Source organism: Lagenorhynchus albirostris, chromosome 6 (genome assembly GCF_949774975.1).
Source record: "Lagenorhynchus albirostris chromosome 6, mLagAlb1.1, whole genome shotgun sequence".
Taxonomy (NCBI): Eukaryota; Metazoa; Chordata; class Mammalia; order Artiodactyla; family Delphinidae; genus Lagenorhynchus; species Lagenorhynchus albirostris.
The window spans coordinates 57,760,115-57,783,955 of NC_083100.1; the positions used below are offsets into that span (position 1 = coordinate 57,760,115).

General features: G+C 34.2%; 1 protein-coding gene across 10 annotated transcripts in view; it reads left to right on the forward strand.

Annotated features, from left to right (window-relative positions):
- The window catches only part of ATF2 (activating transcription factor 2), an 87,381-nt gene that overhangs the window by 58,202 nt on the left and 5,338 nt on the right, over nucleotides 1-23,841 (forward strand). For 8 of the 10 annotated variants that reach the window (XM_060152602.1, XM_060152600.1, XM_060152604.1 and 5 more), the window contains 3 exons: nucleotides 9,090-9,239; nucleotides 11,793-11,999; nucleotides 22,373-22,478. In XM_060152602.1, the coding sequence (XP_060008585.1) occupies nucleotides 9,090-9,239; nucleotides 11,793-11,999; nucleotides 22,373-22,478 (463 nt within the window). Of the gene's footprint in view, nucleotides 1-9,089; nucleotides 9,240-11,792; nucleotides 12,000-12,455; nucleotides 12,530-22,372; nucleotides 22,479-23,841 lie in introns of all 10 variants that reach the window. The other 2 variants (XR_009541152.1, XR_009541153.1) reach the window with 1 other exon arrangement.

The following is a 23,841-nucleotide window of genomic DNA, read 5'->3' on the forward strand; positions in this document are numbered from 1 at the left end:
TGTGGCAGCATCTCTTGGTTTCAATTTACATTTCCAATCAGCCAGACATTATTTGTGATATTTTTTGCTCATTCTTTAAATTTGGTTACTTGTCTTTTACTATTGTGTTATAGGAATTCTTTATATATATTCTAGATACAAATTTGTATATAGATATGTATATATATATATCACGAATATTTTCTCAGTCTGTAGCTTGCCTTTATTTTTCTTAATGGTATACTGTATTACCGTTGATTGCTACTTTTATCTTTAATATTTTCTTTGTCTACTTAATTGGGTTTAATTTGCTTATCTTTTTTTAGCTTCTTAAAGTAGAAGCTTAGATTATTGATTTAAATCTTTTTACCTTTCTCATATAGGCATTTAACGCTATAACTTGCGCACAAATTTTGATATGCTGTACTTTTATTATTTATTTTCTAATTTCCCTTGTGATTTCTTCCTTGAACTGTGGGTTATTTAAAAGTGTAGTATATAATTTCCAAATATTTCAGGGCTTTTTATCTGTTTCTTATTGATTTCTATATTAATTAAATTACATTGTGGTTTGGTAATGTACCACCTTTAGTATATTTGATTGTCCAGTGAATCAGTTTGATTGAAGAATTTTCAGTGCTTGAATTTCATTATCATCATTATCAAGTATACTTATATATTGGTATAAGTACAAAACAAATCTACCAACCTTTGGGAATAACCCGGAAATAGTTTGGGTTTTGTAGTTTAATTCATGTTCATTTATTTTGCATCAGCCTCATTTAACAGTTATTTCTAATGATTGCTGTTTATTTAACAAACATTTCTTGGGTACTAAGAAATTCAGCAGACGTGATCTTAAGTTTTGAGATTTTTCTTGCAAATGTTTCCAATGATCATCAAGAGAGTAAAAAAAAGTCTTCTTATCTTTTTAATATGCCATTATTGATTTTTTTTTCCCAACAGGTATGGCAGTTAGGATTATATTGTATCAATGAGGTGTTTGGCTCTTGTTTTCAGTTTTTTGATACCCTTGATGGTGACTTTTGTGCACAAAAACCATTATTGAGAGTCTCCTTTTTAAAAATAAAGTTACAAATTCAAAAACTTATTTCTTCCCTAAGTTCTCAAGGCCAATTTATAAATCGAGTTGTACAGCGATCACTTTTAAAGGGCTTAAAATAAAATTAAACATACTAAACTTCATTTTAAACTTAATATATCCTGTTTTCTCTATAGGTACCTCATTGTCTAACAAACTTCCCCAAGTACTTCAATAACTTAAATAATTAAATTATAGATACAATGAGGGTTTGGTTCTCTTCAATATTCCTGTATTATTAAGAGGCTTAGTAAGATTATCTTAGTTCTTCCAACTAAAATCACAGGACTAAATCAATCTCAAATATTTAAAACTAAAATCCAAGGGCAGTCTCTTACTCTATGTGGCAAGTTATTTTAGATACATTTGTAACATAAAATACAAAATAGTTACAGATTGTTTCTAAATTTAGATTAAAATGTCAGTGTCATTGATTACTTAATTAAACATCAAAGGGCTAAAAAAAAGATTTACTAAATAAATAATTGTATAATTCTAACTGGAGAAAGTTGAGACTAGGTTCATATCCCATTGCACAGAGGTTTCTTAATGATCAGATAAACGATCATGGGACTTAATTCTTTCTCTATCAGTGATAGAATTCCAGTTCCATGCTCTCCAAATGAATGGTTCCCAGCTCACATCCCCTAGATTCACATTACACATTAAATAATTTTTCTGACTGTTTACCAGTCTGTAGCACCCCAGCAAAACTTATAATTTCTTCTTTCACTGCTTCAAGTGGATTTTGCTTTGTTGTTTTCAACTCTTTGAAAATATTTTAAATATCCTCCCTGCTTGATTCTGCATTTCTGTTAAGGATTTGTTTGACTTTTGTGGTCACAGTCTGTTAACGACATGCTAAATAGTGCAGCAATGGTGATTGTGCTAAAATGTGGTTAAAAAATAATGTTTGAGAAATGGCAGCATTGGAACACATAAGAATGAGTAGCGCACTACAGCTGAAGAGAAACTTATTTGTATCCTAAGATAGCCAAGGATGCTTTTGTGGTGCCCTGATTTTCAGATGCCCAGTGCTCACAGGAAGATTTATATGCATTGTGTTTGTGTCTACTATAAATATTTAAATAAGATCCTTCTTTTTTGCTAAAGAAATTTCTTCAGGACAAGTTGTGTTTGTTATGTTTTGTTTTTTAAAAACGTTAAGTCTTTGGAAAAGTAAGCACGTAGTTTTTAAAAATATATATATATGGTGGTCCACAAATACAAGATTACCTAGTATTTTTTAATACTCTAGGTAAATTCCTATTATCTACTATTTTCACAAAATTTCACTGGATCTCACCAGATTTAGGTTTAGGGGTTTTGTTGGTCATTAAGCACATTAAACCACAGATATTTGCTATCTGTGTTACTCTTCTAATAAAACAAATTTCCTATGTAATATTTGTAATCAAAAAGTAACTTCTGGGGCTTCCCTGGTGGCACAGTAGTTCAGAGTCTGCCTGCCGGTGCAGGGGATACGAGTTCGTGCCCCAGTCCGGGAAGATCCCACATGCCGTGGAACGGCTGGGCCCGTGAGCCATGGCCGCTGAGCCTGTGCGTCCGGAGCCTGCGCTCTGCAGCGGGAGAGGCCACACAGTGAGAAGCCCGCGTACTGCAAAAAAAAAAAAAAAAAAGTAACTTCTAAATAAGAAAATGTTAACCATCCAGGAGTTTTGTTTAAGAAGATTTAGTAAAGTATTTGAGTAGTATTCCCCAGAATCATTCCTTTAAGACTTGCGTGACAAACTGAGAGAGATCTTTGCACACAGTGGGTAGCCAGTAGGGTTTCTGCAGGGGGTTTCTACTGAGAGCTGACAGAGGGCATCTTGGCAAATGTTCAGAAACCTACATTAACTTAGTTGGGCCCTGCATGGAACCTCATGTTCAGCAGAATTCTTCTGACCTGCCTCTGCACGCCAAGCTAATCAGCAAACACCTAACGAGCCCACTCCAAAGAAACAGACTCTCTCCCAACGTACTTCATTTTCATATGTTCTCTGGGGGTGGGGAGACAAGATTTCACGAGGACTGATGATGCTGCAAAGACTACAATAATGATAATTAACTTGCTGAATTTAGAAGATTATGCTGTTAATTAGTTGCAAAATAAAGATAAGTAATAGAGCAGCAGATGGTAGGATAACACCCCAGAGAAGGAGGGTTATTACTCTGATGAGCTTTTGTGGCACATATGAAATATGGATCTGACTTTTTCATACATTGCTTCTAGAGAACATTGTGTTTTTTCTTTGAACTATGATAGAGTAGTTTCTTCCTACCAAGTTCTGACAGATGTGATAAAATTTGTTTTCAGGGGTACAACATATAACATAGAATTTGAATAACAAATTATTTTTAGCAGATTACCTCTTAAGATGAGTGTCAGATTGGTCAGCACAACAGACTATTTACTCTTTAATTGACACAATCTCTAAGAAAAAAGTTTTCAACATAGTAGTTGAATTTTACAACACTAAAATTTTAACTCTAAACATTAAAGCACTAAGTCTGCTTAGAAATGTAGTAATAAAGATTTTAGTTTTCTTGCACTGTATACCTTTAGTTTAAAATTAAAATTATGCCTAGCTTTTATTGTACATGTTAGAGAATATAGACTTGTTAAATCTTACTTTCTCTGAGTATTCAATCTTTATTTACTTAACTAGATTTCTCTATTGATAGAAATTTTGATCTTAGTAATGGACTGACCAATGTCTGATACTCTTCTTAATGATTATTAAAATATACTTAGAATACTTAATATTAGACAAAAGCTCTAGTTTGGAAAAACTTTTATTTAAAATATGTTTGTTCAGTGAAGTAAGAGTCAACAGACAGAATTTCTGGTCCTAGCTCTGTTTCTTTTATAACTCCCTCTGTGCTTCTGGGAAGTAACTTCACTCTTTGGGCCTTAGTTTCTTTATCTGTAAGATGGTAATTGGACTAACTGATTAGCTCCAAATTTCTACTGTAAAATAAATATTATATTTATATGTTTTCATTAATTTGGGGGAGGACCAAATAGTTGCCCTTCTTTAAAATATCTCTAACTCGCAAAAAAAAAAAAAAAAAATCTCTAACATATATGTGGGTGGATTGTAGATATCCTTATTGTAAAATGTATATGAATAATGACAACTTCCTTCACCTAACCCACTGTAATTTCTTTTAGTGTATGTGTGTTTTTGTTGCTGTTTAAAAAAAAAATCTGCAGTTCAGAGCAGTGTTAATTAACCCTTGAAAATCTTTTTCTTACATTTTGTACCCAGTGGCACACTTTTCCAAGTTAGACCCATCGTAATCAATGTAACAGCATGGAGTAAACATTAGAGCTTCCTCCCTGGATGAGTACTGTATACCCTAGGGCAGTCAAGAGAGGATAATGAATGCTGCTTTTAAGTGCTCTATAAGGTAGTAACTTGCCCTACTAAAGATTATTCAAGAGAGTGATGTTTATGTACTTCAGACTCCCCTATGTGCAGTTACTGTATTTCATTAATTCTAAGAGTTAAGCTCTTCACTATAAAACTTTAAATGCTCTTCTTTGTTTTCTACCTAAGGACTTAAAAATGTTTTACCAACACATAATTTACCAAGCTTCACATCTCAACCAATATGTATATTTATGTACATTTTATATCCAGAAATGGAAGCCCACCTAACGCTATAGATTGGTGGGTTTTGTTTTGTTTTGTTTTGTTTTTTTCCGGTACGTGGGCCTCTCACTGTTGTGGCCTCTCCCGTTGTGGAGCACAGGCTCCGGACGCGAAGGCTCCGGATGCGCAGGCTCAGCGGCCATGGCTCACGGGCCCAGCCGCTCCGCGGCATGTGGGATCTTCCCGGACCGGGGCACGAACCCATGTCCCCTGCATCGGCAGGCAGACTCTCAACCACTGCACCACCAGGGAAGCCCCATATAGATTGGCTTTTAAAAGATTTAAGTATGCACACTCAGATCCTCCTCCTGTTTATGTGACCCATACCTTCAGACTCCTGTCTTTTTACTTTAAGTTCTTTGACCATTTAGCCTAAGTATTCCTACCTGATTACAGCCAACTACTGCTTTGGTCACCTACCTAATTTTTAATCCATCCACTTCCACATTAGCCCATCAGTTATGAGTGTCCCAATTTCCTGGATCTTAGCTGCTAATGTGGTCATTTCTGCTTGTTTAAAAAAGAAGGAAGAAAAAAAGCAACCAGGAAGGAATCTGACCTGAATTCTGAAAGATGCAGTGTGTCACATGGTCTTGAGAATATATTTTCCATAATAAAATATGTCTGAAGCTAAACCAGTCCTTAAGATGAACCCCTAAGTACTTTTTTTCCCTCTAAGTATATTTTGAAAATACAAAAGTATAGGAACTTTCCTGATTCTTTGGTGTCCTCACCCTGACACCTGTGCTAAAAAAACAGAGGCCTCAATAGCTGTTTTTGAAAAAAGTAAGGAAGGGACTTCCCTGGTGGTCCAGTGGTAAAGAATCCGTCTTACAATGCAGGGGACACGGGTTTGATCCCTGGTCAGGGAACTAAGATCCCACATCATGCCTCAGGGCAACTAAGCCCTCACGCCACAACTACTGAGCTCATGTGCCTCCATTAGAGCCCGCGTGCCGCAAACTACAGAGCCCACGCACTCTGGAACCCACACATCACTACAGAGCCTACGCACCCTGGAGCCTGTGTGCCACAACTAGAGAAGAGAAAACCCGCATGCCACAACTAGAGAGAAGCCTACACACAACAACAAAAGATCCTGTGTGCCGCAACAAAGACCCAGTTCAGCCAAAAATAAATAATTGTTTAAAAAAGAAAAAAGTAAGGAAGTTGATACTTAAGAAATCCTTTTATGAATCAGGTAATTTTGCATATTATATTTAATCTTTACCTCATCCCTGCAAGGAAATTACCATTGTTCCCAATTTTACAGACAAGGAAACACAGACTCAGAGATTGAAATGATTTGTTCAGAGTCACACAGATTGTTTGAGGCAGAGTTAAATTCTAAACAATAAAGTGTCTTCTCAGCTGTATACATTATGTATGCTAATATGTACACAGTATACATTACATATACTAACCTATTGTGGTGCTATTTACAATTCATAAAGAAGTATTCAGTCAGAAAAGATGGAAAAAACATACCTGATCCTGGAGTGACAGGACTTCAGCAGTTGCAGTATCAGACTTGGCATTCCTAATCCTTTGTGATTGTCTTTCATGCCGCGTGGCTTGCGAGATCTTAGTTCCCGGACCAGGGATTGAACCTGGGCCCATGGCAGTGAAAGCATGGAGTCCTAGCCACTGGACTGCCAGGGAATTCCCTTGTGGTTGTCTTCTGAATAATCAAGCCATCCAGCCTTAATTTCCTTATCTTCCTTAATTTTTAATCTTCCTTAATTTCTTCCTTTTTCTTTCTTGATTTTTCCTTTTTTTTTTTTTTTGTAGGATAACATATGTAACATGATGCCATGGAAAAACTGTGCACTTTGAAATTAAGGAGATCCATGTTCAAATGTAGGATTTTAACTAGCTTAACGGCTGTGTGACCTTGGGCAAATGATCTCGTGTCCTAATCTGTAAAATTGGAATAGTTTATTAGAAACTCATTGAAAAACTACTGATAATGCAACAACAGGGATGGATCTCAAGTGCATTATGCTAAAGGAAAAAAGCCAGATTCAAAAGGCTATATACACTGTATGATTCCATTTATATGATATTCTGGAAAAGGCAAAACTTTGGGGATCAAAAAACAGACTAGTGGTTTCCAGGGGCTGTGGGTGGGAGGAGAGTGACAGGAAAGAAGCATGAGGAAAGTTGGGGGGGGGTAATAGAACTGTTCTGTATCCTGATTGTAGAGGGTGGTTGCACGACTGTATGTGCTTGTTGAAACTCACAGAACTGTACACTAAAAAGAGTTCATTTTACTGTATGTAACTTATACCTCAACAAAATATTTTTTATACTACTGACGTTGTTTTTAAAATCATACCCAGAATCTACAATGATTAGCAGTAGAAAATGTCCATTAACACTTGTCTAGTTAGAATTACTGCTTCATTGGAAATTTTGATCTTTTCATATATGCTTTTTTTTTTAATTATTATTTTTTGGCTGTGTTGGGTCTTAATTGCCACGCGTCACTTTCTCTGTTTGCAGCAAGCGGGGCTTCGCTTGTTGCGGAGCACAGGCTCTAGACATGCGGGCTTCAGTGGTTGCAGCACGTGGGCTCAGTAGTTGCAGTGTAAGGGCTCTAGGGCACGTGGGCTTCGATAGTTGTGGCTTGTGAGCTCAGTAGTTGTGGCTTGCGGGTTCTAGAGCACAGGCTCAGTAGTTGTGGTGCACAGGCTTAGTTGCTCTGCAGCGTGTGGGATCTTCCCGGACCAGGGATTGAACCCGTGTCCCCTGTATTGGCAGGTGGATTCTTAATCACTGTGCCACCAGGGAAGTCCTGTGCTTCAGTTTTTAAGGGATCTGGATCAATTATAGATGGTAAGAAGATATGTATAGGTGAAAATAAAGAAATTACAAATTTTCTAAATTGTTCTTAGTTGGAATAAATGAAAACAATTGTAGTAGAATCATTTGGGAGACTTTTTCTAAAGCTCTTCTCTATTATCTACCCCTTTATGCTATTTCCAGGGAAAGAAGAGAGGAAAGGTTGCCAAGAATCTGTTTTTAGCATGTGATACCAAGGCAGTTAATTGACTTCTAGGAAGTGTGGGAAGCACTGGGTAGACTGCAGCATAGTTCTTATATCAGTATTTGTAACCTCCCTCCCTGCCACATGTGCACCTGAGTGTGGATCTTAGGAAAATGTAATGACATATCTCTTCACCAGATTTTGTTATAAAACTATATTTTGAGCTCAAGGGCTACTTCTGAGTTATTAAGAACAATATCATCAATAATAGTCCCAGGTCTCTCAGATCCCTGAGATCCCTTTCATTGCTAAGATACTATAATATGACTATTTTGTGCTAATTATTTCATATTTATAGAGCGTAACAATAAAACCACCCCAAAGATCCCATGTGCCATTTTCAAAAAAACCAATTTCTGTCCATTAGCAAATATATTTGTTGTCCATCTATGTAGCAAATCAATGTACCAGTTGCTAAAAGGGATGCAAAGAAATAAAAGGCAATCTCTACTCTTAAAGAGCTTACTGTTTGGTTGGGGAGATAGGATACTCATATATTTTTGCTGATAGAATAATAAGCCTTACTCAAATGGTGTTTTTTTTGTTTTGTTTTAAAGAAGTAGCCATAAATGTCTAGAGCTTCATTATAACGCTAGATCTGCCATACTCTGACAGTGAGTTGGGTGCAGTTCACTGGCAAAATGGAACATAGTAGAAGGGATAGACTTGGAGCTAGGTCTGCTTACTGGTGACAGGGAAGACCTAAGGGAGGCAAACCCAGCTGTGGGTTCTAGGAGGAGGTTCAGTCTGACAGTCAGTACAATGGCCTAAAAAATGCAACATCAGGTCATTGTCCAAGTAAGCAGTGACATCAAACCTGCAAGCAGAGATCAAATGGACTCAAATCTGAAAAAGAAGATATTTAGGTCTAAGAATCTAGGCAGAGCCTGAAAAGACTGGGATATGGGATATAGGAATGGGGTAGGAGAAAATAGGTGAAACATGCATAATTAACTTGTTTTGCTTATTTTAGTTGAACAAATCTAGTTATTTTCAGTCAACAGTGTTTTTAGTTTTCACTCTTTTCTCAAAATTGATTAATTAGGAATAGCAAAGTATAGAACCCTCTAGTAGTACTAGACAAAAAAGACTCAGGCAAACTTTCCAAAGGTCCTGTTCGTCTTACTGATATTTAGGAATGCAGTGGAATATGATAAATCAAAACTAATATTAAAGCCGAATGTATTTATGTATTCCTTAACAAATAATTTCTTTTGGTTAACCAAAGAGTATGCTGGGAGTTGGATTTGGGTGGAAAGCAGGAAACGTTTTTTTTAAATTGGTGTTTGCATTTCAGAGATTAAAAGCTGCTTTGACCCAGCAACATCCTCCAGTTACCAATGGCGATACTGTCAAAGGTCATGGTAGCGGACTGGTTAGGACTCAATCAGAGGAATCTCGACCACAGTCATTACAACAGCCAGCCACATCCACTACAGAAACTCCGGTATGTGTGTTGTTTTTATCATTCAGTGTTCAGTTATCCTTAAAAACAAACAAACAAACACAGTGTAACTTAAATGACTATATGTTTTGAAAAAAATTTTCTGGTAAAATTTTATTCCAAAAGTGTATAAAAAGCCTTAGGAAAAGGTAGTTCAATGTAAAAGTATTGATACAAAAAATAAATAAGTAAAAATAATCAAGCAATTGTTACTGCTCATGGCACCCTGTAAATGTTTCTGTGAGTGTCTGTATGTTGGTTTGACATGGCATAATGTCCATCAATACTTTTTAAAGAAAACTTTTTTCTGTTGATTGTATTCAACAAGAAATGTATATAGGTATTATATTACTAATATAAGTCAAACGATTCTTGAATTAACATTTGTGAAATACACCAAAGGAGCAGATAGGCTTAATGGCAGCTATTTATACCAGAGGCCCTTTTCACTTATCTTTAATTTGTTACCACCCATTAGATGATTGATATTTCTATATGTCTGCAGTATATTTCTACAGTAAGCATTACTATATTTCTGTTAAATGTTTCAGAGCTCTATTTATACCTTTTATCTTCTCTACTTAAAGAATATTCACATTTAAAAGTAAAACTTTCCAATTAAAGAAACACAGTTACACAGCAAGTTTTAGACTGCCTACTAAGCATAGGTATTTAGATTACTGTATTTTATCTTTGTGAAACTTAAGATAAAGTGGAATGTAGTTGTGGTTGTCATCCACTAAGCAACTTTACTTAGGGGCCAAGAGAGGGGAAAAGTGAGTATGTTCTCATGTCATAATTCAGGGGTTAGCAAACTAGCTCGTGAGCCGAATGCAGCTTATGGCTATTTCTTTGTACGGCCTGTAAGCTTAGTATGGCTTTTACATCTTTAAATGTTTATTTAAAAGAAAATAAATGAATATAATTTGTTTTCTTATACTAACTGTAGTTTCCCTGGATCTAGTTTTCATCTATAGCCTTATATTTTATTGTATTGGAATGAAGCTCCATGAGGGCAGGACTTTTATCTGTTTGTTCACTGCTGTATCACTAGCATAGCTCCTGTATTTTTTTCAATGAAGTGGAATGAATGAATCACTGGAAGGAGGGAGAGAAGGAGAAATATATGCTTCTAAGTAGCCTCAAATCCTTGTTAGGGGTAATGATATACAAATATAACTCTGTAATAGTTTCTGCTTACAATACCTGTGATTAGCCTTTGCTGTAGTAACCAAGTTGTCAATTAAAAACAAAAACTGTTCTCCCCTATTCAGTAAAATTTTAAAACCTATTAGTAAGTTAAGAGGATAAAAGAATATATTTCAAAGTTACCATTCTTGAAGCCAGCCATAGAAAGATTTTTCTAAAAGATTAAATTGCAATTATATAGGTAAAAGCATCTGATTTAATTCTTGATCTTAATTACAATTAAAATACAGTATAAATGAAATAACCCTCACAATATTTAATGCTAGTTACTTGGAAAAGGAATGATAACTTTGATTTTTGGAGTTTGTAGAGTGAGAACTAATTCAGGTTATTTCCCTGCAGAACTTATCTTAAGTTTTTAAGATTTTTGTTTATTGTATAGATTAAGAGAAGATAGAAGTTTTTGTTCACATCGTTTTAAAATACCATTAAGTAGAGGTTTTTCAGGCTGCTTCTTTGGATCATGTGTCTGTGGCCACAAAGTGCTGTTTCTTTTGCACTATTTCTAAGGGTTCATATACTGTCTCCTGTATTCAAGTGTTGTGTGGCACAATTTTGGGATTTGTGAGAAGCTTGAAGATGTTATTCTGTAGTCCTACACACTGGACTGTATCACTAGTGACTGAAGATTCCTGTCTCTGGCTGATCTGGCAGGGCAGGGGGACCAATTAAAATGAAAATCTAGACTCTGGGATTCTACCCACCAGGAAAATGAGCATTAATAATTATATGAACCTGACCCTTAGAAAAAGACTGATCCCAAATTTCAAAAACTGAAGAAGAGCTGAATACACTAAAATATGTATGTACTTTCAACTCCTTAATTTTAGAGAAACCAATTTTTAAAGAAAATTTAGAGATTTAATGCTATTTTTTATTTCAAAAATATCATAGAAAACATGGTTTCTCATAATGAATTTAAATAGGAAGTTATTTTTATTTTAGTACCTTAATAATTATCAAAGGATTGAATAATACCACAATGTTTGCTTAAAAGTACACTTGGAAAAATACAAGATGGAAAACTACAAGATCTGTACATGATCATTTGTATTGCATTTTAAATTTCTTTGTATTATTTCTATAAAAATGAAAATACTATACAAACTTTAAAGAATACATTCACTGTGATAGTTAATTAGTGAGAATCGTGTTTTAGCAATGCTCATTTATTTCAAGGAATTTGTTAAACCACAGGGTGATTTTCACATTGCTCTACAATATTGATGTATACAGTGAGACTTAGAAAATAAAATTAGTGGCTCTCACCTTTGCCACCCTTTACTGCCTGTGTTAATTTAATCACTAGGTACAAATATAAAAAACTTTCATTTGTGTCTATTATAGGCTTCTCCAGCTCACACAACTCCACAGACCCAAAATACAACTGGTCGTCGAAGAAGAGCAGCTAATGAAGATCCTGATGAAAAAAGAAGGAAGTTTCTGGAAAGAAATAGAGCAGCAGCTTCAAGATGCAGACAAAAAAGAAAAGTCTGGGTTCAATCTTTAGAAAAGAAAGCAGAAGACTTGAGTTCATTAAATGGTCAACTGCAGGTATGGTGCATATATGTAAATTGTTTTATTTATTTATTTATTTTTAATAATTATGAACACACATTTTCCCTATTTTTTCCTAGTTAGCCATCCAGGCATTTTAGGACACAATATTGGGTGTGTATGGAATCTATAGTAAAGCGCAGATTTATAAACCTATTTGAATACTGAGATGAAGTAATATAAAATTTTCAACACTGATACAGTGAAGAAATTTTTAAATATAAGTGTTTACTTGTATAGTACAAAAGTACCTAAACTGTCTGGCTTAAACTTTATAAAGTTGTGATATAGCGTTCAAACAAAGAATCTCAAAATGTAAGATATTACTGGTATTTTACTTTCCTTATTTGTTGGTTTATATCACAACTATAAAGTTGCTGCAATTTGTAGTTTCTGTTTTTAGTTCTTTTGTTCTTTGAATTATAAATTTTGTTTTGTTTGTTTTATTTAAAGTGAATGTAGTGCTCGTGAAAGGTGCCAGATTGACAGCTTTGGAAACTGAAGGACTCTAATTATCCACAGAACAGGTACAATGTGGCCAGTGGCAATAAAAATCATTTCATAACTGCCCTGCCAGTGTGCCTCAGATACATTTCTTAGGAACCTTATGGGGTATAAAGGTTTAAGGCTCCTTCCTGTTCAGTCTTTGGTAAGATTTGCAATGATGGTATTGGGCAGCACTAAGTCTGTTTCCTTCCTTCTGTTTTTTCTTCCTTTTTTATTGTTGTTGTTAATGTTGTGAATATTCTCAAGTAAAATCTTCTAAAATACCAACTGATGAGCATCAACTAGAAAATTGATGTTAATGAACTGTAGTTGTTATTGGTCAACCTTCTGAGCTATCCATTCCTAGTTAAAAATGAATCTTCTGTGTAATCAGAATTGATGATGAGACCTGCTCTCTTCTTATATCTTTAAAGATGTCACCAATATAAGTGTCTTGTTAAATGCTTAGGAAGAAGCTTTTTAGCACCAGGTGTAGCATTTAATCTAATGTAAATTTTATAACAAAATTTTTTCATACGTGAGGCTGACATCTTTTAAACTCTATGTTGGGGGCTTCCGTGGTGGCTCAGTGGTTAAGAATCCGCCTGCCAATGCAGGGGACATGGGTTCAAGCCCTGGTCTGGGAAGATCCCACATACCGCGGAGCAGCTAAGCCCGTGCGCCACAACTACCCAAGCCTGCGCTCTAGAGCCCAAGAGCCACAACTACTGAAGCCTGAGTGCCTAGAGCCGTGCTCTGCAACAAGAGAAGCCACTGCAATGAGAAGCCCGTGCACCGCAACAAAGAGTAGCCCCCGCTCAAGGCAACTAAAGTAAGCCCACGTGCAGCAACAAAGACCTAATGCAGCCAAAAATAAATTTAAAAAAAAACTGCTGTGCTTTGAATATTGACATGTTAGCTTTAGGACAAATATAATTATTTCACAAAATTTACTTTTAACCATTTAGAACAAAATTAAACATGATTTACCATATCACAGAAACTTCAGATATGTACTTGTATACTAGGATATGTTAAGAAATAATATATTATCTGACAAATGAATTCTTATTCAAGAACTGTTTTCATAATGTTTAAGAAAAAAAACTTGAATTTTTCTTCTTAAAGTGAAACAGATTATAGATACCAATTTATTTATATACTATAAATATGTCTATTATTTACCAGATTTCTCTGTTAGAATATTAACTATCATCATTTAAATTTTTAAATGTTCATATTACATTAACAAAGTGATTTAGGAGGACCTATTTTTTTCTTTTCTGTTCTTAACTAACAAAATCATTCTTCTGAATGACTCGGCTATTTTACAGTTACGTGATGTTAAAGATATTTTTGTTAGCCTCAGTTATCTTATCCATAGAATAGAGATAATAATACTTGCTGGTCCTACTGCTGTGGGTTGTTACATACATCAGTGGAATTAGAATGTTTGCAGATATTTTTAAATATATTGATTTTAATAGGATAAATGTATCAGTATTTTAGTAATTTGGCTTATTGTGCCTTTTTAAGAAGTAAAAATGTTTGAAAACTATAAAGCGGTATATAAGTATATGGTATTATTTTCATGGTATTGGACTTTATTTAGGTTGGGCCAGTTTCTGTTTTGACCCAAGGCATAGCAGTGTTAACAGCTTTTAATTAGACATTGCTATTTCTTTAATTATACTGCAGCACTGGTCACCATTATGAATAGCAGCAGTGCTTTATTATTTCAGAAAACCTTGGAAAATTCAGCATTCAAAATAAATGTAAAATTTACTTCATTGATCTCTTGCTTTTTCTACCATCCAAACTGATTAAAATATCATTATTGTAAATTGTGTTACATTTTTATATTTCCTAATTTGGGTAGAAATTTCTTGATTAGAGGAATAAAGGCAAGATTTATCACCTAGGTAAAAGTTACCTAACACTTTAGTTTTGAAGCAAGTGTGAAACTTTTACTTTTTTTTTTTTTTTTTTTAAGACATTATTTATTTATTTATTTGGCTGTGTCGAGTCTTAGTTGTGGCATGTGGGATATTCGTTGCGGTACGCGGGATCTTTCCTTGCAGCACACGGACTTTTCTAGTCGTGGCATGTGGGCTCCAGAGCATGCAGGCTCAGTAGTTGCAGCACACAGGCTCTCTAGTTGTGGCGCGCAGTCTCTAGAGCTTAGTTGCCCCGTGGCATGTGGGATTTTAGTTACCTGAACAGGGATTGAACTTGCGTCCCCTGCATTGGAAGGCGGATTCTTAACCACTGGACCACCAGGGAAGTCCCAAAATTTTTAAATGGAAGTCAACTTCAAGAAGTCACTAAGTTAAACTCTACAGTTGAACATAAACTCTACAGTTGAACATAACTTTAGTTAATACCTCAAATTACAAACAGAACCAGTAAAGTCAGTATATGTTTTAAATTGAGGTATAGTTGATGTATAATATACACTTATATAAGTTTTGGTGTACACATCGTGATTCACAATTGTTAAAGGTTATACTTCATTTACACTTATATAAAATATTGACTATATTCCTTGTGCTGTACAATATATCCTTGTAGCTTATTTATTTTATATATAGTAGTTTTTACCTCTCAATCCCGTACCCCTCTCTCGCCCCTCCCCTCTTCTCTCTCCCCACTGGTAAGCTCTGTTTTTCTCAATATCTGTTTCTTTTTTGTTATATTTACTAGTTTTGTTTTTTAGATTCCAGATATAGGTGATATCCTACAGTATTTGTCTTTCTCTAATTTATGTCACTAAGCATAAAAATCAGTATTTTTAATCATTAATAATTGAGTGATGATGGCATCATGGTTAGATAAGAAAGTGTTCTTAGTTTTAGAAATGCATACCAAAATATGAAGATAGGTGAAATGATGTGTTATCAGGGATTTTTTAAAAAAAATACTTGTGCAAAAAAGAAAGAGAATAAGGTCCTTCTGCATGTATTAACCTGGAAAAATGTCTGTAATATATTATTATGGGCAAAAAGAAAGTTGCTGGAAACCGTCCAATGTCCATCAATAGATAAATTGTGGCATATACATCCAATGGAATATTTTTCAGCCATAAAAAGCAGTGAAAGTACAATGTGGATGAACCTCAAAATGTTATGCTTAAGTGAAAGAAGCCACACACAAAGTCATGAATTATATGACTCCATTTATATGAAATATCTAGAACAAATGAATCCATAGAGACAAAATGCAAATGTAGTTTCCAGAGACTGGTGGGGAGGAGGAAATAGGCAGAAACTGGTTAATGGATAAGGGGTTTTACTTTGAATGGACAGATAGAGGGTGGTAGTAACCCAACATTGCAGATGTACTAAATGCTACTGAACCGTTCACTTTAAAATGGTTAATTCTATATTATGGAAATTTCACCTCAATAAATTAAAGTTGCATACTAAAATGTGTAACATAATTCTTTTTCATTAATGAAAGGTTTATAGTTAGATGGATAAATGTGTAGGTATGGAAGTCAGTATAGAAATGATTCTTTAAATAGAAGTAAAATTTTAAGAATGACATGTACCAGCTTGTAACAGTGAGGAAGAGGGAGTTGGAAAGCATGGGTGGTTTGGGAAGAAAGGGTACCTCAATTATGACTTTATTGTTTCAAGTGGATATATGATTTTTTTGGTTGGTAGTTATTTGTCAAATAAAATAAAAACAGTTCTTAAAGAGTAAGTGACACATTCTAGTTTTCAGAGTATGAAGAGTTAATGTGCTTATAATAGATTCTGGAGAAAAATTTCATTTGGTTCGCCAACAGCAAAACCGTTAACTGTGAAGAACAGAATGACTTGTAAAGAAAATTGAATGTCAAAGAAATAATTAAACTCTATGTGAAAACATTCATCAATTCTACATTTCCTTAATAATCCTTCACATGACATACAGGCTTAGCTGATCAGTGTAGTGGGCAGTAATGACCCATGGTTGCTTACATATTATATATAATAAAAGGTTTAATGAGTGTTGAGGTGTGACTCTTCATATTTTTACCAAATATATATTAGGTTTCAAAGAAAATACTAATTATTCAACCTTATTGCCCCACTCACTGAATTTAGTTATATTTTAGCTTTCTAGAGTCATTGCTTTAAAAGAGCAATTTTATCAAATTGTATTAGATACATTTGTGGTCATCTAGACCAAGAATTGGATACTGTTGGTTATAAACTATTATATTTTTAAAGGTAATATATGATTTTTGTCTTTTACTTGAAATGGTTTTAACCTCGTTATGTCTTTGTCTTTCAGCTATACTCATCTTGGGGGTTAGTTTTCAGTTTAGAATTTCAGCGTTTCCTTTATGAACAAAAGGCTGACTCTTCTCTTTACTAATAGGAGCTCCTTAACAATCTGTGGATAAAACTTGGAGAGTTTGTTGTGGATTTTGCTTTTAAAACTTAGGTATTGCAAAATGTGTGTGGAGTGGAAGCTCAGTAAATTAATGGAAGCATTCTTTGATAGCAGGATATGTGAGGAGTTTTTATTCATAAGATAATATGGAAAAGGTTTTGCTTATTGGTCCATTGACTTAAGGGGAATGGGATCAAATATTTTGTTCCTGGTACCTAAACGATATTTAACTTTAGTATTTATCACCCGAAATAGAAAGGAATGGCAGAAGTTGGGAGATGGTATACAATATCTGTTTAATTCCTGAAAAAAAATAGAACTGTTTTCCTTTTCCCCCCTGAGTTTTTCACTATATTCTAGAGGGGGAAAGGGTAATAGTGATGCCACCTCTACCTCATGCATTTTATTCTGAGTACTTCTTTTTACTAGCCTTTACTAAAATCTTCCCAAGCCTTTACTTCCCCATCTGTCAAACTCATAGAATAAGTACTATTTTTGAAGATCAAATGAGAGAGGTAATAGAAAAGGATGTTGTAACTACACTGTGCAAATGCTAATTATTTATCATTCATTCTGTCATTAAGCATCTATTGTGTGCAGGGCATGTTATTAGACACGGGATAGAACAGTGAAAAAAGACATTGTCCTTAACACTTGCAGAATTTGTGGTCTGGCAGAGAAGACAGATGTGAAACAAGTAATTAAAGTATGAGAATAGGAAAAGAGTCATTCCCATTAATTTGGCAGAATATTTGCAAAATATTATGAACCCTGTCATCTTTTTTTCTGTTGTTGAAAATAAAAATTAAAGAACTATTTTGTTTTCAAGTATAAGGTTTTGCATCCATGACAACCCTTAAAACTTGTGGTGGGAAGTTAAGATACTTAATCATTGATTTTTGTGAAGACTGGCTTATCTTTAGCAATGAGAAATTCCCCAAAGAAGAAACTATCCAATATTATTTCTTTAATTTGGGGGGTAGTAGCTGAACTAGAAAGTCAAAGATCATGAATTTATGGAGTACCTGGTCATCAATCTGTGGCCAAGTATCAGTGAAAAATTTTGACTGATTAGTCAATTAGCTATCCTGTCATTATTTCATCAGGCTGATGTGCTTCAGACAGACTGTTAAAAAAATATATTATTTGTTCATCAGTATGTAATTAACCTTTGACTAGATACAAATAGAGTAGAGCAATGGTATAGACAGTGCCAAAATAATTACATTTTCTTTTAGACCATAATAATCATTTTCTTCAGCATCTACTTTATCTTACCAAATACACTTTTCTTTGACAAAAATATCAGTAATTGCTCACATTTGAATGGGACTTTAATGTTTTCCAAATGTTTCCGTGTCTCTTATTTCACTTTATCTTCAGAATGATCCGGGAAGACAGTTAACATATTCTGCAAATATACTAAATAACAAACTAACCAGAAAGGCTTTGGAGGCTAAATCCAATTATAATCCAATCTAAAATAATCCTCAGATAGTAGAGGTATAAATATTTCTTTTTTCATTTAATATTAATTCTGTTTATGGCTTAACATGTATCCCCTCCAGATTCACTTTGGCTTAAGCAAACTGGTTTTATATATTTATATAAATACAAATATAGATAGATAGATAGATAGATAGATATGGTCTGTTACGGCTTGCTTTTTTTTTTTCATTCTGAGCTCTCTCCATAGAATCTTCAGGACTCTTATTATATGTATGGAGGCTTTTGTCTCTGATTCTACCTGTCTTCCGATCTTTCTTTGTCAAAACATTTCAGAGTTAAAGTCATGATTTATGTAACTACCTTATCTAAATATTGTCTATATTTATGTTTAAGTCCTTTCCTTTATACATATGGGTATGAGACTATAATTCTTGAATGTTTGGATTAATTTGTTGAATTTTGCTACATTTTATCAAACGATTTTAAAAATGCTGGCCGGGCTTTGGCAAACTCCTACAATTCTGCCTAATGTAAAGGTTATATACCATAATGAGCCTCCTGTTTTCAACCTCTGCTTGACCTGATCTTGACCACAAGCTTATGCTCACACTTAGGGCTCTACAGCTCAACTAAATCCACTTCCTTCAAGGTTTGGCCTTCTCTTATTCCTAATCAGCACTCTACCTGTGTGCTTTGCAGTATTTCTCACAGTCCCAATTCTTTGCTAGCAACCATGTCCCATTTGCTGCTTTCAGTCTAGTGCTTGATACCAGTTTTTAAAGAAATTGAATATTAGGATACAATAATAATACTAACTATTGATTTAATTTAACCTTTCAATCAAAAATCACTTGAGCTTCAGGATTACCATTAGGAAAATCTCTTACCATTGTAAAACATTTTAGATCAGGATGATGTAAAAAATTAGACTAAATTTGTATTGAGCATAGCTTGAGTTTGTTGGGGTTTTTTTTCTTACAATTTCTGTCATTTAAAAGGTGTAGGGGGAAAATTGGGTTTTTGAATTTTGGATGAAGACTAGCATATTTGTGTACTGTTATTATAATAACAGTATAATTAATTATAATTATAATTAACAGTAATAATTTGTGTACTGTTAATATAATTATAATGTTCAAACGGTTTTATTTTCAATTTCCTCCTCTCTTCCAGTTTTTTTCCTTCCCCAAGTTGTTTGCTCTGTTAAGTGTGACTCCAATTAAATTCAGTTAACACAAATATAAGTAAGTTGTTGTAACAGGAATCAAATACCTTACCTCTGAAGTCCTTAATGTTCATTACCCATTGTTAGCTAGTGGCATCTTTAGTTTCTTCACTTGTCAATGGACCAGGAAGTCTAATTAGATGAACAACCAAAACACCACCAACTGTTAAGTTTGAATATAGAAACTGATATTCCATTCCATCAGTTTCAAACCTGTCATTTAAAGAGAGATTTTGAATGTATATATTTAATTTTGAGTGCATAGGAATATTGTTTTATTGGTTAATCCCCAGAATTATTTAAATCAACTATTTTGTATCAGATTATCAACTTGTAACTGCTCAGGAATTTTATCTAATACAGCATTTTGTTTCATAATATGGTTTACAATGAATGTCCATATAGAGTATTTAGTTGAGAAGGCATTTGTGATTTTTAAAATTCTGTAATTGAGGTGATGCTATTAAACACGCCAATTTTCATTTTCTGACTGAGAAAATTAACAGTGTGACTATGTTGGTGACGTTGTTGGCAATAAATAATGAAATTAGGACCCCTGACCAGTTTTATATTATTCAAGCTATTTCATTTCACCTTCTTTGGTGTTTTTTACTCCCTGAAAATAGATTTTAGAGAAGACCATGGTAATTCTGTGTACTCAGTCTGTGCCAGGCTGTGGGCTATGCTCTGGGGATACAAAAAGCAAGATAATCCCTGCCCTTGAGAAACCTCAATCTGGCAGAGGTGGCAAATAAGTAAACTAAAAATTACAATCCAGTGAGATAAGTACTATGTAAATACACACATACAAACACACATACAATACATACATGTATATACGGCTGTGGGAGCACAGAAATTGACACCTAACTTTTCCTATGCATATTTGTACTGAGTTGACGCTTAAAGATGAGTGAAATAATTAGCAAGGCAAAAAGGTTTTCTAGATGGAAGCAACAGTATATATTTAGTTAGCCATATGAAATTTCTATTTTTATAGGTCAAAATGATTAAATATTGATTATTAGGTTCAAACTAGTGAGAAGGGTGGTCACAGGTACCAGATTATAAAAGATTGTGTATTCTTGACTAAAAATACATATCCAGCCCTATTTCATATTATAAAAATTAATGAGTGAAACTTGTAGATGTGAGTCTCAAAATCAAGCTGACACAGCAGAGAGAGAAACTATTTTTGGATAATATACGTTGGATTATTCATAATATGGGTTCCCATAAATAGTGTCATTAATAAGCTGTAATTAGCGGTATTGACACTAATGACGAGTTCAGTATTCCATAGAAATTAGTTTTCTAAATAACAGCTTGTTTTTTAAAGCAAACTTTTAACCTTTTCTTTTTGTACTTTAATCACTGTACACCCATTTTTGTCTCAAATACAATATTCTAAACATAATTTAACCTTTTTATGAATGGTTCAGAGTTCTTGTAAGCATCAAGAACAAGCATTTGTTCTGTGCTTTAATACAGTGTTACAGTTTATTGTTATTGGGGTGTGAGGAACTATTTGACCCGACAGACTTGCCTTTGGATTGCTTAACTTTTATTCTTTTGATTTGTGTGTTTCTGTCATTAATCACTTAAGGAGGCGTAATGAGGCTAATCTACTAAAGTATTTTACCTTCAGCTTTCTGGTTAAGAGACTGAGGGATGGAAAAAGAAGTGCTTGAGCTTTTATGTACACCTTTTTTGCTGTATTTCATTTAGTTTTGGGTTCATGGATAAAATGTGAATGGTTAATGTAAGTCCAAATAAGTAGAGGTGTTTGTAAGTTAAGATCTTTTAATGTTACCAATTTATTAAATTCATATTATTTCTAACTCTTGAGTATTGGTAATTATCACTAATTTATGTGTTAATATTTGGGGGTGACCCAAAGGAATTAATTGGACTCTCTCAATTTGGAACTTTTACATAGAATCTATCAGATTAATGCATCCAAAACAAAGACTGAACTGCTCATTCTGTGATAAGCAGTAGGATAGATCACCATTGATTTATCAGATTTAAATTTAGATGTGTACAAATGGCCTAGGTCAAAGGCAGTTAAGCCATTTCAACATTACATCTGCTTTCACTGGTTCCGTGTCCAACACAATGCCTTGCGATGCATTTTAGGTATCCATGATTCTTTGGTTGTTTGTGTTTTCCCCTATGGAGCTTTTCCTAGTTTCTAGAAAACTGCTTAACTTAGTTTCCAGGACAAAATTTTTACTTCCAAGTGAATAGAGTCAGTGAAATTTTATCCTGACTCCCCTGACACTTCTAATTGTTCAAATAATCAAGAAGAGCATGTGGGCTTCCCTGGTGGCACAGTGGTTGACAGTCCGGGAAGATCCCACATGCCGCTGAGTGGCTGGGCCCGTGAGCCATGGCCACTGAGCCTGCGTGTCCGGAGCCTGTGCTCTGCAACGGGAGAGGCCGCAACAGTGAGAGGCCCACGTACTGCAAAAAAAAAAAAAAAAAAGAAAGAAACAGAAAAAAAAGAGCATGTAACGTGTAAAAAATACCTTTGATAGGTAACCTGTAGTATATAAGCAGTCACAAGGCAAATGATAATGTAAAAAGTAACTTTGAAATATGCTATCCAGTTGTGGTGTTAAATTTTTATGTACGTTTCAGGGTCTATATAAATGCTAAAATATAAAAGCTAATGTATAATGATTAAACATTTAAACAGCATATTTTGTTTATTCCTTGGTGTTCTTTTAAAGATGTCCAATTTTCATATCTTAATCTTCACTTGTTAAACAGTAAAAATTGTTAGTCTGAGGCTGGTAAGGTACATAAGTTGTTTCTTCCCCAGAGTGAAGTCACCCTGCTGAGAAATGAAGTGGCACAGCTGAAACAGCTTCTTCTGGCTCATAAAGATTGCCCTGTAACCGCCATGCAGAAGAAATCTGGCTATCATAGTGAGTAATGTTCCATTACCTATAGCCTTAGGCTACATCAGTGAAATACTGCCAGAGTGAACCAAGCTACCATTAAAAAAGTGGAGACTGCAGTTCTGATATTTAATGTTAAATATCAGAAGTTCTGCAAGTTTATTATGCAATGGGGGATATACTTCTTAGAATCTAGAGTTTTAAAATTTTCCTACTTCTAGCTTTTTTCTAGAGATTACTATAAAATGGGTTGGTTAATAATTTAAAGTATAGTGTAAGTACTGATGATACTTTGTTTATATTCTCAGAGTAATACTTTTCTTGGACTGACATAGTGAAACACTTCTAGCCTCCGTTTAGTAATTTTTTTGTCTTCACTTAATCTGTAGCACATCCTATTGTTCTTTCTTAGATATCAGCACTGTGCAATTTTATTGTTCTGAATCTTTAGATTGAGTCTTCTAGTTAGTCATAAAAATGCTAAAATAGAACAGTATTTAAATTATTTGCTTTTAAGTTTCCTTTTAAATATTTACCTTCAAAATGAGATTCTTCTGTTTTCAGCATTTTAGAAGTTAATTGTGCTTTTCCTTCTTGTAATGTCCTTTTTTGATAAGGTGCACAATGTTGGAACCAGCTGTTACTCTTGAATAAATGGCCAATTCTGTCCATCGTACACAAATTTGTAACAAATAACAGAGCTGGGAATGCATTAGGCAACATTCATAATATATAACCCACAGCTTTCATTTTTATGATTTAGTGATATTTCAGGATATTTGTAAATGTGAAAATTGTTTCAACCATATGTATCCACTTCGTTTTAATTTGCCAGTGTCAGTAATTCAAAAGAAAGAAACATTTTGTATTGGATGCAAACAGTTCCTCAGGTGCTCACGATAAAACTTAATGGCCACCATCTTTACTTGTAGTCATTGTAAGCAGTTTCATCAGAATGGGCAATATTTTTTAATTTAAAAGATTCAGTAGATTGAGCAACTCTCTGTTGCCATATATATTTAGAACATTGATTTTTGTCAGTTTTGAGCAAATAAATCTCAGTCCTTTGATATCTAGTCATTTTGACAGGATTGTGAAACACATTGTGGAGTAAATTGAAACCATATAGAAATATGTTTGGGGTTTGTATTAACAATGATTGCTGCAGGGATGAGGCCATTATGGCTCCCATCTGACTTAACAACATAATTTCCTTTAGAAGTTACTGAGTTCAGCATTATGCATACATGATTTTCTTAACAAGAGAGCTCTCTTGAATTTTGATAGTTCAGAAAGAAATATACAAGTGATTCTATAAAATTAGAAGGAAAATTAACTCTTAAATTGCATTCAGTTTTAAATTATCTTCAGTTTTTTAATCTTAGTTAAT